This window comes from Aspergillus costaricaensis (genome assembly GCF_003184835.1).
Source record: "Aspergillus costaricaensis CBS 115574 unplaced genomic scaffold BO79scaffold_27, whole genome shotgun sequence".
Taxonomy (NCBI): Eukaryota; Fungi; Ascomycota; class Eurotiomycetes; order Eurotiales; family Aspergillaceae; genus Aspergillus; species Aspergillus costaricensis.
Genome location: NW_020291827.1, coordinates 330,289 through 348,916, shown reverse-complemented (window position 1 = coordinate 348,916; position 18,628 = coordinate 330,289). Strand labels below are relative to the sequence as shown.

The following is an 18,628-nucleotide window of genomic DNA, read 5'->3' as shown; positions in this document are numbered from 1 at the left end:
TATGATGATGGTGATGATGATGATGGAATAGAGGGATAGAATTATATTGGGATGGAGTTTGGGGGTGGAGTTATTTTTCGCATGCTTTATTTTTGGGGTTAATTAATTATTATGAGTGATTTGTGATGATGGATGATGGAAGGAATGTGATGATCGGAATCCAATGCCGACTAGACTGAAACTCAAGTCAGCAAGCAAGTAATGAGTTCAGCCTTGTGTGTGGCAGTGGCTATTGCTGCTGTTACTGCCCCTGGAGTTATTATTATCTCTTCAGACAAGGAGCAGAGGGATAAAAATAACATGATGAATGATTAAAATAAAAATAATGGGGGGATAATGCACGTGGGGATGCAAGGACTGTTTTTTTCTCCTTTATTCTTCTCCTATATGATTTCATACGGAAGGGGAGTATAGCATAGCAGGTATGCCAACATAACCCTATCTAGTATCCACCTCAGGACGGAGTATCTCAGAGTTTAACACAACATTAACCAAAACTAACAGGTTAAATGCTCAGCTGAACAATAATAATGACAACAGAGAGGACAGACTCCCCGCCCAATAAACCAGGCGAAGGGCAACTGCAAATAACAATGCACCGCGTCACGCCGGCCCCCGCCCGTCAGCCGGGCACTGACTGCCTTTCAATGTCCCCAGACGGCAAGGATCTGAGCCCGACGACCTGTCATGATTCTTGATTCATTACATGTCGGGTAATTGCCCGCCTGCCCCGGATCCTGCATCGGCCTCTGCTTCTGTCTGTCTCTGTCTGCCTCTTCCTCTTCTTAGTCGCTCTCTCGTCTAGCCTTACTCTGACTCGCTTAGTCTCGCTTCCTCTCTCTCCTCTTCTTCCTCTTTCTCTACTTCTGCTTCCTCTTCCTCTCTTCTCTACTTCCCTTTTCTTCCTTCCCATCGTATATCGTCTTCTCTGCAATGGCATCATGATCACCGGCCCTACCGCCTCCCCCGGCAATGGCGTGGTTGGGCCCTACTCAGGCAACAGCCTGGCCCTGCGCATCGTCATCGCTACCATGGCCGCTCTATCCTGGTATAACGCCATCGAACTGGTCATTCTCGTCTTCGTGACCTTTTCCCAGTTTCGCGGTCCCTACTTCTGGTCTCTTCTGATCTCCGCTCTCGGTCTGATTCCTTACTCAGCCGGCTTTTTGCTCAAATACTTCGCTCTCACGTCCGCTACCGCCCTCTCCATCACCCTCATTACCATCGGCTGGTATGCCATGGTAACCGGCCAATCCGTGGTGCTCTACTCGCGCCTGCATCTCGTCCTCCCCAATCCGAAGGTCCTCCGCCGCGTCCTCACCATGATCATCGTGGACGCTTTCCTCCTACACATCCCCACCTCCGTCCTCACCTATGGCTCCAACCTCTCCTCCCACCCAGCCATCTTCATCTCCGGCTACAACATTATGGAAAAGATCCAAATGACCGGTTTTTGTCTGCAAGAATTCATCCTCTCCGTCCTCTACATCTGGGAAACCATCCGCATGCTCCGCCTCGATCCCGACCGCGGCAAACGCAAAATCATGTACCAGCTCGTCGCCATCAACCTGATCATCATCGCTCTGGATCTGGGACTTCTCGTCATCGAATACCGCGACCTCTACATCCTCGAAACCATGATCAAACCCGTCATCTACAGCGTCAAACTTAAGCTCGAATTCGCCGTCCTCGGTAAACTCGTCCTTCTTGTGCGCAGCACCCACAGCCTCACCTGGAAGCCTGATTCGCCGCTGTATGCTGCCACCTCGCCTGTCACTATCCCGCCGCAGATCCCGTGCCGCAACGGTGACATCGTTAACGGTAATTTCAACAATAACAATGACTTGCCCGACTTTGTCGATGCCACGCGCGTTCCCTCAGATCTCAACCACGCCGCGGCCGGCGCCGCACCCCGTCGACGGCCCCCGCCCCGCATGGACTCGGAGGAACTCTCCATCGCCATGTTCGAGCACTCCGAGAGCGGTGGTGCGGGGACGGGCAATATCCTGAAAAGTGGGATTGGTCGAGACCGAAGTTTTGACCGAGATCATGGACATAGTCTGGATCTTCCGCCCACGGGACACTCGAACGGCTCGCAATCGTGGAGTGGGGAGACACAGACGAATAACTCCGCCACGGAGCGGGAATTAAGTCCGTTGGACTTTACCAAGCCGTTTGGAAGGCAGGATAGTAGGAGTAGTTTCTAAGCTGCTATGACGATGATGATGATGATGATATTGATGATGATTATGGTTTGATGAACTGATGATTGCTTTTTTGTACAGTACTGACAACCCTTCTGACTACTAACATTGTGTGTGCAATAGTTAGTAGTTATTGTGGTTTGGTTTGGTTTGGTTGCCTTAGCGGAGATACCCGATACGATACCCACTTTTGATTATCTTTACTTTTTTAACATTTGCCGTGGGTGGGAATCGATCCATGGGACGGCGTTATCTTTCTTTTCACATATTTGAATTGAGTATATATTTATATAGCTAAATACATAAAATAAAATTAGTCAAATAACTCCTCAACTTCGGTAAAATAAGCCCATAAAATGAGCTCTGTTAATTAAGGAAAGTAAAGCGATAACCGGTACCCGGCAACCGGCACGAAATCCCACAGTCGAAAAAAGTAAGTAGTATGGTGAGTGAGTCATTTCTCCCCACCAATCAGATAAATTATCAAGCATGGTTGATAATCTCACTGGCCCAACACGGAGTAAAGTATTAGTGTACGGAGTAAGTAGTTGGTAAATGGTTAGGGTTAGTAATTACCCCTCATTTCTCCATGAATGATAATCATTGATTCAGAGGGGGAGAGAGAGTGTGTGTCCACTTGGTTCCCGTTCTTGTTTCTTGTGCTATGGTACACTTTACCTCTTTGGGATTGCGGGTTGAGTTGGTTTGGGTTGGGCTTGGTTCACCGACTTTTTTGTGGGTGAGTAGGTAGAGGGTGAAGGTGAAGGTGGAGGTGGAGGTGGAGGTGGATGGTTGTTGGGAGTAGGTTCTTACGCCGGTGGTTTTTGGGTTTAGGTTTTGGTTTTGGTTTAAGGTTTCTTTGTTTGTGTGGATAGGTGGGTAGGTTGTTGGTGCTTGGGTTTTTCTACACAGGTAGTGGAGTGGTAGGTATGGATGGTGTGGTGTGTGGTGTTTCTTACTATGATACTTCTTATATCTATACATAAAGGCTGATAAACTGGAGTTACTCAGCAAAGACTAATAATTTGAATGTGATAATGAGATAAACTTATAATTCTTATATAAAATCTATATAAAGATATGTTATCTGTAGTTTTAGAGAGTAAAATATATTAGCAAGTACTAGAAGACTGTCTTTGATAATCTTTTTGGCTGTTAGTGACTTAGCAAGGATACCTATAGATGCGCTATATTCAAGGTTAATGATAATGATAATGATAATAATATGATTTTCATGAATGTCGTGCACTCAAGATGCATGGGCACTTGAAGAGTTGTGAAACGGAAAATTGAGATATTCTCATTACGCATACATGCTTCGAATTCTCTTGTCTGTGTCCTTCTGAATTTTCAATTAAGACTGACTGTTCACTAAGCGCTGTATAACTTGAACTGATGGACTCATTTCCCGCTCGTTATGAGTCAGCTGTTGAAGTTATACAGAGAAGAGAAATGTTTTTCTTGGTTGGGCTTAGGTGGGAAAATAAAGGCTTTCTGGACACTTACTTAGGCGAGTATCTCCACGATAAAAGAACATAGTGCCTTGGTAACGGCATGGAAAATGTGGGGAGGAATGTACTAGATATCATTTTTGGTTGTCAATTCATCAACTGCCATTATGCACGCAAAGAAGATTGGCAATCAATGTGATCTATATAAAGCAGTAATTATTCCATTATATGGACTCAGACAGCACCTCAGTGCGTACTTATCTCCTGATGAAAATCTACCTCTCCAAACATTTCATACCAGTATGAAGTTCCGAAATTTAGGCGACGCAGAAATCCAGTCATGAAGCTCGACCCTTCCTATAGTCACTCGTCGACTGAGTCCATCTCGAGTTTCGACAATCAATACATCGACCATAAACCTGATACTCCTGCCTCTGGAGGAGCAGAGTACCCTTCCCTCGGAATCATACCATCGACTCTGAGTGTCGCCTTTTTCATGATCATGACTCATTGAAAGAGCAAGCACATTCAATTTAGTATCATGATCCGTACTGTAATCATGGTCCAGAAATTGCCAATGGGCAGGGCGAGGGTATATCCACACGTCTACCCTGTCATCACGCATGCCGTGCAATATTACCTGCACAAACCGTCTTCCAGAAAAGAATTTGTTTTCTTTGTCTTCCCACTGGATCATTTGAGCTTCAAGTGACTGGGTATGCCCCAGCAATGCCCCCGGCTGATTGGCATGTTCCATGTTAGATGGGGAAAATATCTTTTCGGAATCTTCCTTCCCCTGCAGATATGCTAGCCCAAGCGCCTCCTCGTTAAGCTTATCAAATGATGCCCATCCGGATCTGAGAAGGGCCCGATACTCTTGCCAGGTGGTGCTGACATTCAGAATTGGCGGTAGTGGCCTTGGAAAGCAACCTTCCTTCCACGCCAATGCGATACCAAGTTCTCGAACCCAGCCGTCCTCCTCGTCCCGTGACAGTTGTCGATTATGAGGCCAAATGATGTGCACCGTTTCGTTAGTCCTGGAAGATGGGATACCCCACACACCCAGTAATGATGTATGGGTGTTTTCGTATAAATAAATGTCAATGCACCCCATTACAGAAGACCACGACCAGGTCGGAAAAATATCCCCTTTTTCTGTACACCTGGCCACAGATGTTACGTGAGCAGATGATCCACGGGGAAGCCAGAGCATACCCCTCACAAAATCACAGTACGGTACGCCAAAGTAATGCTCCGTCCCATATTTCCAATGCATAATGCCAGAAAATGCCCTAAGGACATCAGAATTGCTAGTAAAAGATCTGGTCGAATATTCTTGCACAAGTTCATCGTATGTTGTGGCCAGTGCGAACTGTAACCGCGTTGACGTTGACAGTGCAAATCTATCTTCCTGAGAAGCTTGGGAGCACTCGAAAAATACACCTGCATTTGTAAAAAACAACATCCTTGTCGATAGCATTGCCTCCTGGAACGTCCAGCCTCGGGATTTCCATTTTGAATTCCAGACAAGCTTAGGGAAACTATCTTCTATGGCTCTCAAGCTCATTCCGCATGCCTTATAAATAGTATGGCTTGCTCTTGCTTGCGAAACCCCGGGAAGACCGTGATCCATGGTGACACCTTCTAAATCCACTAAGGTGAGATAAGAATGGCTATATATGTCGCCCATGGCATTGATCTGTGAGGCTTTCACGGTGGCAGTGTCATCTTGCACAATGCACAGTCTGTCGATCCAGAGGTACCGTATCTTCAATTCAATGCATGCACGGATGCTATCCTTAATGGTCGCCGGTATAGGGGTTTTGAACAGGTAACCCTCTTTCTCCAGCAGTTTGATGGTTCTTGTTGTTGCCAATGCATTTTCATCAGTAGTGCTACCCCACACGTAGCTCAGGGTAGCATATTTGCAGGAAGGAGGAGCCATTACTACGCATCCTCTTTCCGTGTCAATAAGCCGAAATTTGTCTGGCGGTGAGTTTAGGGGTCCATTGTGGCATGGGCCCTCATGCTCTCTGTCGCAACTTTCTACCCAGATGCGGACTGTGCTCCAGTCTACCATCGGCTGCTGCCATACTGTTGCTTTGGAGATGTCAAAAATTCCACCAATGCGTTTAGCTCCAACCCATGTAAGATCTTACAATTATGATTAGCTTATGCTTGAACTAATGACTAAGTATGATACAAACCTTTTGCGTAGAAGCCGAACTCCAAGTGTATATCCTTGTATGGAGGTGTAGAATTAATTCGCATAATTAAATTCGAATACTCGTAGCAACCCTTCAGGCACCCTTCTTGGATAACAATGCTGCAAAATACACAATTGCCAGACCGCTGCTGTATGTCCTGAACCGTCCCAAAGTTCAGCTCAAGTTCTTCGATGTGTTGAGTCATGTAATGATTCAGGTGCCGCGGCCTAAGATGGCTGCAAAACCAACAGAGCAAATCATTGGGAATATCGTCACAACTTGGGCACTGCTCATGGAAACAAATATGTTGAGCCTTCAAATAAAGTTGTGGATCACCGTACCCCCGAGACCTTGAAAGAAGATACCTTTCATTGGCCTCAGAATACTGAATAGTTAGAAGACACGAACACAAGGGACACGTTCCAGTCTCATCATCCACGACAGGCTGGCTCACATCCCCATTCTCGTCCATGATGACCCTATTGATAAAGATATCCCATGCAGGAAGAAGTCCTGGTACTGAAGGAAAAGTCTCTCTCAAGTGTGAAAAGGCAACAAGTTGAGGCAGACAGAACAAGCCTGTAGTCTGTTGTGAGGAGGCTGGGGTGGAGTCTATCTCCATTTCAATAATAATCCCCCTCTGCTGAGTTGGCAGAGCTGAAAGACAGGGATCTGTCTCAATGCATGAATCCCCACCTTTTAGGCGCCAGGGTGGTTGGTCGAACTAATCATATCGCATGGTGTGGCACTCGCGTGCTTAGTGCTGAATGAATCATCGACTCAAACGTAAGCATTGTGGATGAGCTGAAAGAATCTCCAAAGGTACTTGATGCTATTTTGATAACTTGCTGGTCATCGTAAGTAGCAGATATTAAAGAAGGTGAAGATTTGCAAGTCTCTGAGAACAAGGGAGGAGACGAGAGGAAGAAAAGAGGAAGGTGTAGTCCACGAGATTACCTGATTCATCTGTCAGATAGGCTGCCTTCCTAGAATGGTGATCCCACCCAATAGTTATAGTTATGGAATGTGTCAGTATTCGGGATGCCTTTGAAGATGGCATAGCCTCTGCCTGATAGTTATGCGTTGCTCCCCAGGTGGCTCAAATGCACGCAGCGTTATCACAACCTTCCTTATGAAGCTACTCCAGATAACAACAACAGGACCTAAGGCTAAAACAAGCTGCTGAACTACTGATACCATTTACTTCATCACTGTAGTTGAGAGAATAACTCATTAACAAGTAATTTGATACAGTCTCAATCTCTGTATTCACCAATCAATCAAATCATGAACGCCTTGCATACCGGATGCATCCCAGCGCCTACAATTTCACTAGAATCAAAGTCCCGGAGACACCAAGCCAGACCACTAAATACACGGCAGCCGCCAAAGAAAGGAAGCATCACAAGAAATGTCGCAGTAAGTACCATGCGTCCAACGCTCAGAAATGCAATCAATGTTAGTCTCATTCAAATTAGCCACGGTTCTTCGGCTGCGCCAGCATGTTCAAGCGGCTGACGCTCAACACGCCCCGGTTGCGTGCGCGTACACTGGCCGGAGTGCTGATGCGCGGAGTGCTCATGCGGCTGGTTGTGGCCGATCGGAGGGGAGTGTGCGAGCGAGGCTTGGTGGGGCTGGGAGTCGCGGCTTTGGTTGGGCTGGGGGCCGCAGCCTTGCGGGCACTCAGAATGGGCGCCTTGATCGGAGAGGGCGAGGTCATCTTCATTCGCTTAGCACTGCGCGCGTCCGCGGCTGAGTCGACAGGCGGCACATTCTCGGTGTCAGTCTCATCCTCGAGGGCAGCGCGGTTTCTCTTCTTCTGGCCGATGCCGTGAGGAACACCCGCGACCTCAGGGAGATCATTAGTCTTGGTGTCTTCACCACTCTCACGGGTTCTCTTCTTGTGGCCGATTCCGTGCGGCACGCCTGCGACCTCAGGCAGAGGGTTGGCATGGACATCTGACGGGCGGACATGACGGATGGTAGGGGTTGTCGCTTGGGCGGGAGACTTGGCGCTGACCCTGTTCTGCTCCGGAGTCAACACCGGCAGTGTGGGATAGACAACGTCGGAAATGGTCCGCGAGGGACTCGCAACCGGAACTTTCGATGGAGATGGCGAGAACATAACCTCCTCGTGGCGGGCCTTGACACTAGGAGTGAATTCCACGCGCTTCTTTGGCGACGGCGTCTGCGCAGGCTCCTCCGTGGTGCCTCGCGATCCGAACAGCAGGTTCGAGGTAAAGTCTGGAGCCGCCACATGGGTGCCCGCGGCAATCTTAGCAGGATCCTTGGAGAACAGAGGCTGGTGGCGGCGGAGGATTGACTTCAGGTTACCCAAAGTGGGCAAGTTGCTCTTCAGCCGAGGGTTGAACTCTGTCTGAGGTGTGCGCGGCACATCGGCCGGCTTCGCGGCAGGAGACCGGACGAGCGACGGGATCATCGAGGTGCGGGGCGGCTTTGCGGTGACTGACGAAGCACGCGCCGCAGAGGACCGCGTCGGGGTCATCAACGATCTGCGCATTGTAGATCTGGGCCGGGGTTGCACAGGCTTGAAAGGGCTGGCCGCAGTGGGACGACGCGTCGACGCATCATCGGCCTTGTCGTGCTTGACGCGTTTGTTGCTAGCAGGGGCAGCAAGGGCAGGTGAAGGACGTGCAATCTTGGATGGTGATGGCGAGTTGCGGTCCGAATCGTCCAAACGCGCCTTGGAGTTGGTTCTCTTGAGTGTCTTGACCACTGGCTGGAAGCGTCCTGGGGTGGCACGGAAAGCCGACGCGTGACCAGCAATGGAGTCCATCTTCTTGAATTCGGCCATGTGCACGTCGCTGAAGCGGCTGGCCTTGCCCTTGGGCTGTACGATCTTCCGGTCCGCTGCCTCGGCGCGGTTCTGGTCGGGCTCCAGGGTCATCTGGGCTTTGATCTTGGCAGCATCCTCGCGCACGGTCTCCATGAGCTTCTTGGCCTCGTCACTGAGCTGCGAGTCGCAGGAGAACTTGAACTCGAACGCGGGGGTGCCGTAGTAAGGAGCGGGCGAGGCCTTGGCCTTGGTAGGGGTGTTGTCGGCGACAGTGTCCTTGATCACCTTGCCTTCGGCGTCCTTCTTGATGGGCTTAAAGCCCAGGATCAGACCAGAGTCTGCCTGTTTGGTGGTGCTCTGGCGGACCTTGCTGGGGTGCATTTCTTGGTGGGACGGACGCACGAGGGTGCTGGAGGGGGTTCTGGTGGGTGTGCTTTTGTGGACGGGCGTGCTTCTGTGGACGGGTGTGTTCTTTTGGACTGGCGTATTTCTGTTGACAGGCGTGCCCTTGAGAGTCGGGATAGATTTCTTAGGAGTCGATAGCTTGGAAGTAGGTCCAGGTATGGCCTTGGTAGTAGGTTTCTTTTCAGTCTCAACAGCAGCGGGTTCAGCCATAGCCTTGGGAGTAGGCTCCTTTTCAGTCTCAGCAACGGCAGGTTCAGTCGCATCCGTCTTGGACTGAGACTCAGCGATCGCCGGAGTCACCTCAGCAACAGGCTCTTTAGCTTCAACCTTGGACTTTCTCTTAGACGCGGTCTGAGTCTTGGCCTTCTTCCGCGACCGCTGCACGGGGGCATCCTTAGCAGCATCAACTGGCTCCTCGTGCTCCACGACGGGAGGCAATCTCTCCGGCTGTTTGCCGAGACGAGCCATGGTTGTGTCGATTTCGGACGTGTTCTCGGAGTTGTTGTGATTGTTCGTGTCGCAGGGGGCGTTGTTGTTAGTGACGACGGGGTCGGCAGGGGCCTCAGGCTCCTTAAGGTCGAGTCAGTGAATGTCATGCAAGGGCGCGAGCAGCCCATCGGAATGGAGGCTGAGTGGGATGGGTGGTGTGCTCACCTCGGTGGCCTGGCGGCTGCGCAGGCGGGCGGACCGTCGAACCGCCATGGTGGTGGTCAATGTGTATCGGGTGACGTTGGAATTGGGTATCGAGATGTCGAAGAATTGGATTGTGTGGGGGGATGGATCATGAATTAGATGAATGCAGGGCGAAGGCGAGATTCAAGAATAAACAAACACCCGCAGGCGGTGAGCTGACGTCAGGGCTTAGCTAAGCGTGTTGTGCTGTGCATGAGCTAGTTATCACATTAACTATATCGTCCATCATCATTAATTTGAAACACTATCTACTTTTACTCCTTACAGTCCATTCTACCAATACTTACAGTCTACTCTACAACCCAAATGGATACGTCTCCTCCGTTCCCATCGCCGTCCGCGGCTGCACCCGCTCCAACGGCTTAACAGCCTCGGTGCTATCAAACCAGACATACGCATCGAACTGGTTCTGCAGATCAGCCTGCGAGTAATGCGACATGCGCTCAGTATCAGGCCGATAAATGACGCCAATAAACCTCTCCAACCGCTGATCCTCTGCCGCCATCAAGCTCCTCAACTCCGGACTAGTCCTCGTCGGCCTCAGATCCAACAAGAAGCTCTCAATACCCGTCTGATGCGCCAACCACTCCCAACTATCCGGTCTCGACGGCTTGACCTTCATTATCTCCATATCCTCATCCCACTCATGCGCAGCCGCCACAGTTCCAGTATGTGTCCCACAGCCGATCAGCGCAACCTTATCCCGACCGAACTGCTCGCGACACAACTGTCCAATATTCACCTCATTGCGCCGACTGCCCATGCTCGTGTATCGCGCATCCCCACAATGCGAATTATGCGCCCACACCACTGCCTTACTGCCAGGAGGCTTGTGACGAAGGATGCGCCGCAGCGTATCCACCATGTGTGTATCGCGCAGCGTCCATGACGACGCGGAGCTATAATACATCGCCTTGTAGTATCTCTCCGCGTCACGCACTAGATACGCATTCTGCTGACTACTATGCGACTCTTCGCCATTATGCGGGTCCTCCTCCGCATACTGCAGTCGTTTGCGCAGCAAATCGCGCAGCATATCCACGACTCCCTTTTCGCAGTCCGCCAATCCGCGCAACGACGCGAGTCCGTATGCCGTTGGATCATCCACCCACGGTTGCAAACAGCCATAGCGACGACGCGCCAGCTTGCCTGCCTCTGGGTCCAGACGGTCGAGGTAATCTACGACGGCGCGGATGGATGCCCCCATGCTGTACAGATCGAGGCCGTAGAACCCGGCCTTCTGGTGATCGGGTAGGTTGGCATTGTGGTCGCGCATCCACTCGACTAGGTCTTGCATTTCGCGATTGCGCCACATCCAAGTTGGAAATCGCTGAAAGGGCTCGTCCTTGTCATTGGTGAGGTGGGCTTGGGGGCCGGGGCGTTGGCGCACATAGCGGTCGATGGCTTCAGCGTCAGGCCAGTCGGCTTCGACGGCGACGGTTGTGAAGCCATGGTGCTCGATTAGACGCTTTGTGATCTCGGCGCGGGCGGCGTAGAACTCAGAGGTGCCGTGGCTACCGTCTCCGAGGAGGACGACGCGGTAGTTGGCGAAGCTGTCAAAGTGGGAGGCAAAGTTGGGGTCGTGGATGGGGGGGAGGGGACGGGCGGCGGTGGAGAGGAGGTTTTGGAGGGACATATTCTTCTTTCTTTTGGACAGGAATTTGAACATAGATTATACCAGTATGGTATGTATGATACTGTGGTTAGTCCATGATGATTGTAGTTGATGAGTATCGGGATGTACGAGACTGCAGTATAATAGATGTGGTTAGGGTTAGATGAGGTCACCTCCCGCTCATGATGACTTCACTGCATAGACATCAAACGTACAATAACTGAGCTCTTCTGCCGAACAAATCAATTCATTCCCTGCTAGTTTCAGTAAATACTCCAACTCTGATTTGATCCTAACAGCTCCTACCAGTCTCCCCGTTTCCATACCACTATACTACCATACATCCAACCCCATCTACACCCATACCCACACCTATACTATACCACCCTCACCACCACCCCATCTATACACCTCCCATCACAACCACAACCACCAACATGCCCCCTCCAACCCCCACCCCCCAAACCCTCACCCACTTCCTCCGCGCCCAAACCACCCTCTACGGCCCCTCCATAACCACCCCCCCCCCCCCCAGCACCTGGACCCCACCCCCCTCCTCCGGCGGCCACCTCGGCCGGTACCTCTGGACGGACGCCATCGGGGTCCTAAACTTCCTCACCCTACACCGTATCCACCCCAATCCCCCCAGCAAAAACCACTACCTAACGCTCGCCTCCCGCCTCATCACCTCCGTGCACAACACCCTCGGCCGGACGCGCGATCCTCCCCACCCCCTCCTCCCCGGCGCATCCCCATCCCACCCGCTCGCCGGCGGCCTACGCATCGGCAAACCCTCAGCTTCAGGCCACGACTGCGACGGCCAATACCACCATTACCTGACGCTGTGGATGTTCGCGCTGAACCGGATGAGCGTGGCAAGCGGCGAGGGGAAGTGGAATAAGCTGGCGGTGGAGTTGGGCAGGGCGATACATCCGCATTTCTTCATCAGGGGGGTGGATGGGAGGAGGTTGGATCGGATGGTGTGGAAATTGGATACGGAGTTGAGGAGGGTGCTTGTTGGGAGTGAGGGGAATTTGGACCCTGTTGATGGGTTTGTGGTTTTTAGGGTGGTTAGGGCTTATGAGTTGGCCTGTGGCGGTGGAGGGGAAGGGGTGTTGGAGGAGGAGATTGAGGATTATAGGAGGGTGATGAGACGGAAGGGGAGGCAGAGGGTTAGTGATGATTTGTTGGATTTGGGGATGGGGTTGTGGACGGCGCATCTTGTTGAGGGGGAGGAGGAGGAGTGGGCGGGGGAGTTGTTGGGGAGGGGGGTCGAGAGGGTTTGTATGTCTCTCTCTCTCTTTTCTCTCTTTCTTTCTTGTTCTATTCATGGTGTGGATGATGGTGGCTGACGATGGGTAGATGATCTGTTTGAGGTTAAGCACTATCTACAGCGTGATCCGCGGTATCGGTTGGCGTTCAGGGAGTTTGGCGCCGCGATGGGTATTAAGTGTGTTGCGGAGCAGCTGGCCGAGAAGGATACGGCGGTTGATTTGAAGGTGTATGCGGATCAGATTGTGGATTTCTGGGCCCCGTATATGGCTGGGGAGGAGGAGGATGATATTGAGGATTTGAGGCCGATCACGCAGGTGATGTATGCGGCGGCGTTGATTCCGGGAGGTGAGTTTATAATACCAGTTCTCTTGAGAGCTAGTGATTGGGCTAATTGGTACGTAGCTTTCTGTCGGGGTTTCTTCGAGAACGAGCCTGTTATACCGCCGGTGCTTAATGTGTATTAAGGTAAGAAATGTATTCATCGTGTACTATACTCTACACCATCTATCATGCCATAATCATATCATGTATACTCAAACACCCGGCAAGCCTACCACATTCCTCCACGGCAAGACCCGTCGAGGCAAGATGTAGATCGTATAAACCGTGCCGAGGGCGATCAACAGCCCCGTCAACTACAATCATCAGCATCATCGTCATCATCATCACTTCACCCCCAATCAGACAGCAACATACCTTCTCAAACCACGTATGGAACCAAATACCCGTCATCAACAACATCCACCACCCTAACCCAGCAACCGCCCAAGCAAACCTGCCAGACCAAACCCTCACGACATCCACCTCCTCACTCACCTCCTTCTCCGCCTCCCCATTCCCATTCACACTCACTCCCCCCTTCCCCCACCCCTGACTCCCCCCTACCAACTCAAACACAACCAACGACGTCGCCAACACCAACAAAAACACATGTCCACTAACATCATGACCACCCCTCCACGCCCCACCCGCATGTTTACACGCCGCAGCCGTCAACAGCGTTTTGACATCCGCCGCGGCGGGCTCGTTCTCCGCCAACGGCACCGCCCGCTCACACTTCCCGCCCGTCAGCACAAAGCTGCGATCAATAATCGGCGGGCCGAAGAACCATTGCGTCGTGAGGTACCACACTGTCGTGGCGAGGATGTAGCGGAGGACGGCCTGGCCAGTGCGTCGGGCGCGGTGACTAGCGGCGAGGGTGTAGGCGGGCTGGGAGAGCAGGATAAAAGCGAGAGCGGCGGTGGTCCAGAGCCAGCCGACTTTGACGAAGTATAGATTGAAGATGTTGTCTTTGCGGGCGAAGTAGTTGACGGGGCGCGGCGGAGGAAAGGAGAGGTTGAGGTCTGACGCGATGGACGGGGCTAGGGGCTCAACGTGGGGGCGGAGGGTGCTGGAGCCGTCGTCGCGCGTGCCTTGTGCGGTGGGAGAGAGGACGGAGAAGAGTGAGCCCACGATTAGGGTCGCTGGGTAGATGAGGAGCGCTGTTATGGGTGGTTGGAAGGGTCGTATCGCTGGGGCTGGAGGGTCGGGAGAGGGCATGGTTGCTCGTGTGTCCAGGCTGGTGTAAGTATGTCGAGATTGTGGTTTATATATTGAATAGGAGTAGAGTATTATGGCAATTAGTTGTTGTAGAGGCAATTGGCAATGGTCGCTGGATTAAGCGGAGGAAGAAGGCTGAAGAGGAAAAGAAGAAAGACTGGCGAAGTCGGCAGCGGATGACGTCGCTTGGTTTCCGCCCCAACTAGCGCCACTCTTCCTACCATGTGTCGGATCGCTTGTATCATCATCTACACGCTACTACGCAATACACATTCTACATCTGCATCTACAGTGGTCTTGCTATTGGCATAAATCATTAATTCATGTACCATGGCCATCATGGTATGCCATTTAAGAGCTATTTAGTGAACAGTAGGCAGAGACGCCCGGAGCGGCAGCTTCCGCGAGGAGCTTCCGACAAACACCATCTTGGGATACGACGTAATCTCCCAGTCCTGCTTCTCAACATTCCAGTTTGCAAGGTCACGGCGCGTCAGAGTCGTGCTCCACTTCGTCTCCTCCGACGGCTGCAGCGTGATGCGCTCGAATTGACGCAGCACGATCTTGGGCTCGTTGGGACCGCCAAGCGAAACATACTGCGACTGGTTAGCTTTGTTCAACCTCGTTCGGACCTCATGTTTACTTACCAGTTGGGGAACTTCATCACCAGCAACCTTGCCGGTGTTCTTGATGGTCACTGACACGCGGATGAGTTCGTCGTACAGGCGAGGGTTGCCGCCAGGACCGCCACCGGCAGGCAGGATCGGTTGCGCAGAGCCATCGGTGGCTCCCTCAGGAAGATAGTCGGAGGAGTCCTGCCCGTAACTAGCATCCCCGGAAGATGCCTCGAGATCGGTACCGTTGAGCCAGGGGTAGATGAACTTGGTAATTCTCTGCAATCCGCTGGGGTAGAGGTAGTCCGACGCATTTCCAACCTCTCCGAAGGTTGGCGCTGCCTCGGTCTCACCCGAAGCAGGCTCGTATGCAGGGGCGCTCAGCACCTGCACCTCAAGGTTCGAGTAGTTGAAAGTGGTGTAGCTCAGACCATAGCCGAACTCCCAGATCGGGGTCTCGTTGCGCTTGTCGAATCCGCGGTAGTCAATGAAGACGCCCTCGACGAAGTCTTCCTGGGGGGCTCCGTTGCCGTTGTTGGGCTCGGTGACCAAGTAATCTTGGTAGGCCTCACGAGTCTTGCCCCAGGTAAAGGGCGACTTGGCACCGGGGTTGACACGGCCATAGAGAACGTCGGCAAGAGAGTTGCCAGACTCCTGACCGGGCAAACCACCCCAGAGGATAGCGGTAACATTGGGGTTGTCGTACCACTCGTTAACCAAAACTGGTCCGACAGAGTGAATGACAACGATTGTGTTGTTGCAGTTGCTAGCAGCAGCCTTGATTACATTATCGCCGTTCCTCCACAGGGTCAGGTTCCTGCGGTCACCCAGGTTTCCGTCCACATTGATGTAACCCTCACCAGAGTCGGCGTTGACAAAGACAAGAGAGACACTAGCATGTTGTCAGCATCCATTGCACAAGAAGGAAAAGAATCGGGGATCTTCTTACCTGGCGGTCTTAGCAAGCGCCTCAATCTGATCGATAGCCCAGTTATCGGTGGCGGTGAATACACCATTCTTGTGCTTAAGCACCTCGTTTGAGATGGCCTGCTCGGGGGTCACCAGGTATGGGAAGTTGGCAGTACCACTTCCCCAGCCCATCGCCAATGTTCCATTGTCGCATCCACGGTCACTGCAGCCGTTGGCACCATAAGGGTTGGAGCCCGCATCTTCTCCGATAAGCGCGACCAGGCGCTCCTTGCCAGTCAAGGGCAGAGCGCCGTCGTTCTTGAGGAGCACCGTGCTGTCCGCTCCAATGCGGCGGATCAGTTCGCTGTGGTTGCGTTGCACGTTCACGTACTGATTGACCTTCTCGTACGGCCCCTCCGACACATAGTAGTACTTGTAGCCGTATTCATCTCTAGTCCATGAGCTGAAGTTGGGAGGAGTCCACAGACGGTCACGGCCGACCTTGTAGTAGGCGGCCATGATGCGGACAGCCATGTCATCAACACGCCATTGGGGCACCGTTCCGTTGAGCACGCTAATGGTCAAGTTTGTACCCCAGTAAGACGTACCACTGTCGTAGTCGACGTCTCCTGGCATAGACATATCCAATCCTGCCAAAGCACCACTCACACCAGCATGGTGAGCAGCCCAGTCACTCATGACAAAGCCCTGGAAGCCCAGCTCGGCCTTGAGCAGCTTGTTCAGAGTGTAGCTGTTCTGGCAGCCATAGCTGTTGTTGATCTGGTTGTAGGAGCACATCACAGCGCCAGCACCTGCACGGATGGCATCCGCGAAGGGCCAGAGGTACAGCTCGTGCATAGTCTTATCGTCGAGGTTCGCGCTTCCACTCTCGGAAATGTTAAATCCATAACCTTGGGCTTCAGGCGCCTGACGAAAATGCTCTTGCTCGTAGGCAATGTAGTGCTTAGCCGTCGCAACCACACCAGCATCTTGGATACCCTTGATGGTCTCTGCAAAGAGCACACCACTTAGGGCCGGGTCGGGGGAGAAGCCCTCCCAGTTACGACCACCGTCGGGACTTCTACCGAGAGGGCCGGCAGCTGGACCCAATTGAATATCGGCACCCTTGTCACTAAATTCCTGACCCATAGCCTTGCCGCGAAGGTATGCCAGATTCTTGTCCCAGGTTGCAGCCACGTTCATACCGGCAGGGAAAGCAGAGTTGTAGTCGGCTGCGCCGTGTCAGTAAGAGCATCAAAGCCTAACAACAGCAGATGGCTTACAGTCGCGAACGCCAAGAGGGCTATCCTGTAAACACATTCCCGGAACTCCCAATCTGTCACCGTTAATCAATAAATGCCCCGTCTCGACAATCTTTTCAAACCTACCGGGGAACACCGCCAGTCTGACCAACACATAGTTCCAATTCCCATCTAGAAGTTGTTAGCCGGAACATACACATTGCGCCATGTAAGCCCTACCCAGTTCCAGTGGTCAAATTGACCTTCTCATCCAGTGTCATTTGCGAGACAATATCAACAGCGCGCTGGTATGCCTGCGCCCAGTCGCCCTGGCCATTGGCCCAAGGGGATGGGTAATACGGTGGAGAGTAGGCCAATTCATCCTATGAATAGACCATTGTCAGCGATGATGAAACAAACAAGTGAATCTAATTGAGCGCAATTGCAATTCACAGGACAAAGTAACGGCACGTACAGCGCTGGCCAGCGAGACGGCAGTCAGAGCCACCGCCTCGATCAAAGTGAACCTCATGATGGCAAGGTCGCCCAAAGGGGGAGCAAAACAAACCAGGTGAGCAGCCGTGCAACACCTGTCCAATGGAGAGACTTGAGGTTTAGGGAGGACAGAAACGAAAACAGCGAGAGAAAGGGGAGCTGGGCCATATTAAATAGTTTGAGCGCCACAAAGTGACCGTCCGCCACGGCATGCGAATTGAGGAACCCAACGATGATGTATGCCAGTGCAGCTGTCTCCGCAAAGCTACCCACTCATGCAATTCACAGTCCCGCATGCAGTGTCAAAGAGAGACACGCTAAGCATGGGCGATGGATGTTTGGTCCGGTATGCTGATCGACGTGGGATGTCCCGATTGGGAGACTAGGTGGAACAAGCCAGTAGACCGGCCCTGGAGGAGTCGGAAATTAGGCAAGCAAGGCACTGTCGGAGAAGCTGGAAGGAGCTCGAGCGATGATGCATTCGGGCCGGCAGAGCCATGTACAAACTCTACATCGGTTGGCAAAAGAGGTCGGAGGGTCAGGTGAGGTTGAGTTGACCGGGGTAAGAATTATTCCCAGCCTATAGACCAGCACAACATGGGGAACGGCGTCCGTGGTCCACGCTGGGACAAGTCTGGAGCCCCGCTTCCTTTGACCATTTTTAGTGCAATAGTGACCAAGCTGGAGATGGTCTTGGGTAGTGGGAAAATACGAAAAGCTGGGGAGAAAGAAGCCATTCGGGGAAGGGGATTTAGTTTAGTTCACTAGTTTGGCCAGGGGTCGCCCCGGTAATTACGTTACACAATACCTCGTCCAGTCCCTGCAGCTGTGGGTAAACCAGCATCATTACCTGCACCATCCAAGTTTACGTCAATACCACCATAGTTAACTAGTTATTAACTAACTCATAGAAGCATAATATTTTGCCTTTCTCAACTTCATCCTTGTTGATGTATGTCTGATTTGGAAGGTGTATCAAATCAACTTCTACATTCTTCACTGAGACACCAGTCTAGCAGTTCATCTCCATGCAAGTCTGGCTCATTCCCGCCAACACTCGATACAGCAGGTGGAAAAGCCAAACAATACTCCATCCAGAGCGAATCCCGAGTGGCCCTGCACATTTTAGCTTCTACTTACTCGACGTGAATACCTATGGCGCATGGGGAAACTTGAGCATGAA

At 52.0% G+C, this 18,628-nt stretch overlaps 8 protein-coding genes across 8 annotated transcripts; 3 read left to right on the top strand and 5 right to left on the bottom strand.

The window, feature by feature from the left end:
* Positions 1 to 883: 883 nt before the first annotated feature.
* On the top strand, positions 884 to 2,493 carry BO79DRAFT_210500 (uncharacterized protein). The gene has a single exon (XM_025682816.1). It carries the CDS (start codon positions 942 to 944, stop codon positions 2,205 to 2,207), a length of 1,266 nt encoding a protein of 421 aa, XP_025536984.1. The 5' UTR covers positions 884 to 941; the 3' UTR covers positions 2,208 to 2,493.
* A 1,454-nt stretch (positions 2,494 to 3,947) lies between these two features.
* BO79DRAFT_199817 (HET domain-containing protein) lies at positions 3,948 to 6,334 on the bottom strand (the record flags this gene model as incomplete). The annotated part of the gene is made up of 2 exons (XM_025681446.1): positions 3,948 to 5,755; positions 6,112 to 6,334. 2 exons carry the CDS (start codon positions 6,332 to 6,334, stop codon positions 3,948 to 3,950), a joined length of 2,031 nt encoding a protein of 676 aa, XP_025536983.1.
* A 783-nt stretch (positions 6,335 to 7,117) lies between these two features.
* BO79DRAFT_199816 (uncharacterized protein) lies at positions 7,118 to 9,833 on the bottom strand. Its single transcript, XM_025681445.1, has 2 exons — positions 9,719 to 9,833; positions 7,118 to 9,634 (listed from the first exon to the last, which is right to left on the bottom strand). Exons 1-2 carry the CDS (start codon positions 9,764 to 9,766, stop codon positions 7,337 to 7,339), a joined length of 2,346 nt encoding a protein of 781 aa, XP_025536982.1. The 5' UTR covers positions 9,767 to 9,833; the 3' UTR covers positions 7,118 to 7,336.
* A 219-nt stretch (positions 9,834 to 10,052) lies between these two features.
* BO79DRAFT_289375 (putative erythromycin esterase) lies at positions 10,053 to 11,393 on the bottom strand (the record flags this gene model as incomplete). Its single annotated transcript, XM_025688773.1, has 1 exon — positions 10,053 to 11,393. The coding sequence occupies one exon, from the start codon at positions 11,391 to 11,393 to the stop codon at positions 10,053 to 10,055; it is 1,341 nt and encodes a 446-aa protein (XP_025536981.1).
* Positions 11,394 to 11,809: 416 nt separating this feature from the next.
* On the top strand, positions 11,810 to 13,111 carry BO79DRAFT_154234 (uncharacterized protein; the record flags this gene model as incomplete). The annotated part of the gene is made up of 3 exons (XM_025678746.1): positions 11,810 to 12,656; positions 12,735 to 12,992; positions 13,050 to 13,111. The coding sequence occupies 3 exons, from the start codon at positions 11,810 to 11,812 to the stop codon at positions 13,109 to 13,111; spliced, it is 1,167 nt and encodes a 388-aa protein (XP_025536980.1).
* Positions 13,112 to 13,135: 24 nt separating this feature from the next.
* On the bottom strand, positions 13,136 to 14,301 carry BO79DRAFT_178077 (putative inositol phospholipid biosynthesis protein Scs3). The gene is made up of 2 exons (XM_025679963.1): positions 13,344 to 14,301; positions 13,136 to 13,282 (listed from the first exon to the last, which is right to left on the bottom strand). The coding sequence occupies exons 1-2, from the start codon at positions 14,184 to 14,186 to the stop codon at positions 13,181 to 13,183; spliced, it is 945 nt and encodes a 314-aa protein (XP_025536979.1). The 5' UTR covers positions 14,187 to 14,301; the 3' UTR covers positions 13,136 to 13,180.
* A 187-nt stretch (positions 14,302 to 14,488) lies between these two features.
* BO79DRAFT_247111 (beta-glucosidase) lies at positions 14,489 to 17,563 on the bottom strand. Its single transcript, XM_025685623.1, has 7 exons — positions 17,426 to 17,563; positions 17,191 to 17,333; positions 17,098 to 17,142; positions 16,993 to 17,045; positions 15,750 to 16,941; positions 14,834 to 15,692; positions 14,489 to 14,782 (listed from the first exon to the last, which is right to left on the bottom strand). Exons 1-7 carry the CDS (start codon positions 17,480 to 17,482, stop codon positions 14,549 to 14,551), a joined length of 2,583 nt encoding a protein of 860 aa, XP_025536978.1. The 5' UTR covers positions 17,483 to 17,563; the 3' UTR covers positions 14,489 to 14,548.
* A 151-nt stretch (positions 17,564 to 17,714) lies between these two features.
* BO79DRAFT_271397 (uncharacterized protein) lies at positions 17,715 to 18,118 on the top strand. Its single transcript, XM_025687350.1, has 2 exons — positions 17,715 to 17,997; positions 18,032 to 18,118. Exon 1 carries the CDS (start codon positions 17,776 to 17,778, stop codon positions 17,989 to 17,991), a length of 216 nt encoding a protein of 71 aa, XP_025536977.1. The 5' UTR covers positions 17,715 to 17,775; the 3' UTR covers positions 17,992 to 17,997; positions 18,032 to 18,118.
* The last annotated feature ends 510 nt before the right edge of the window (positions 18,119 to 18,628 follow it).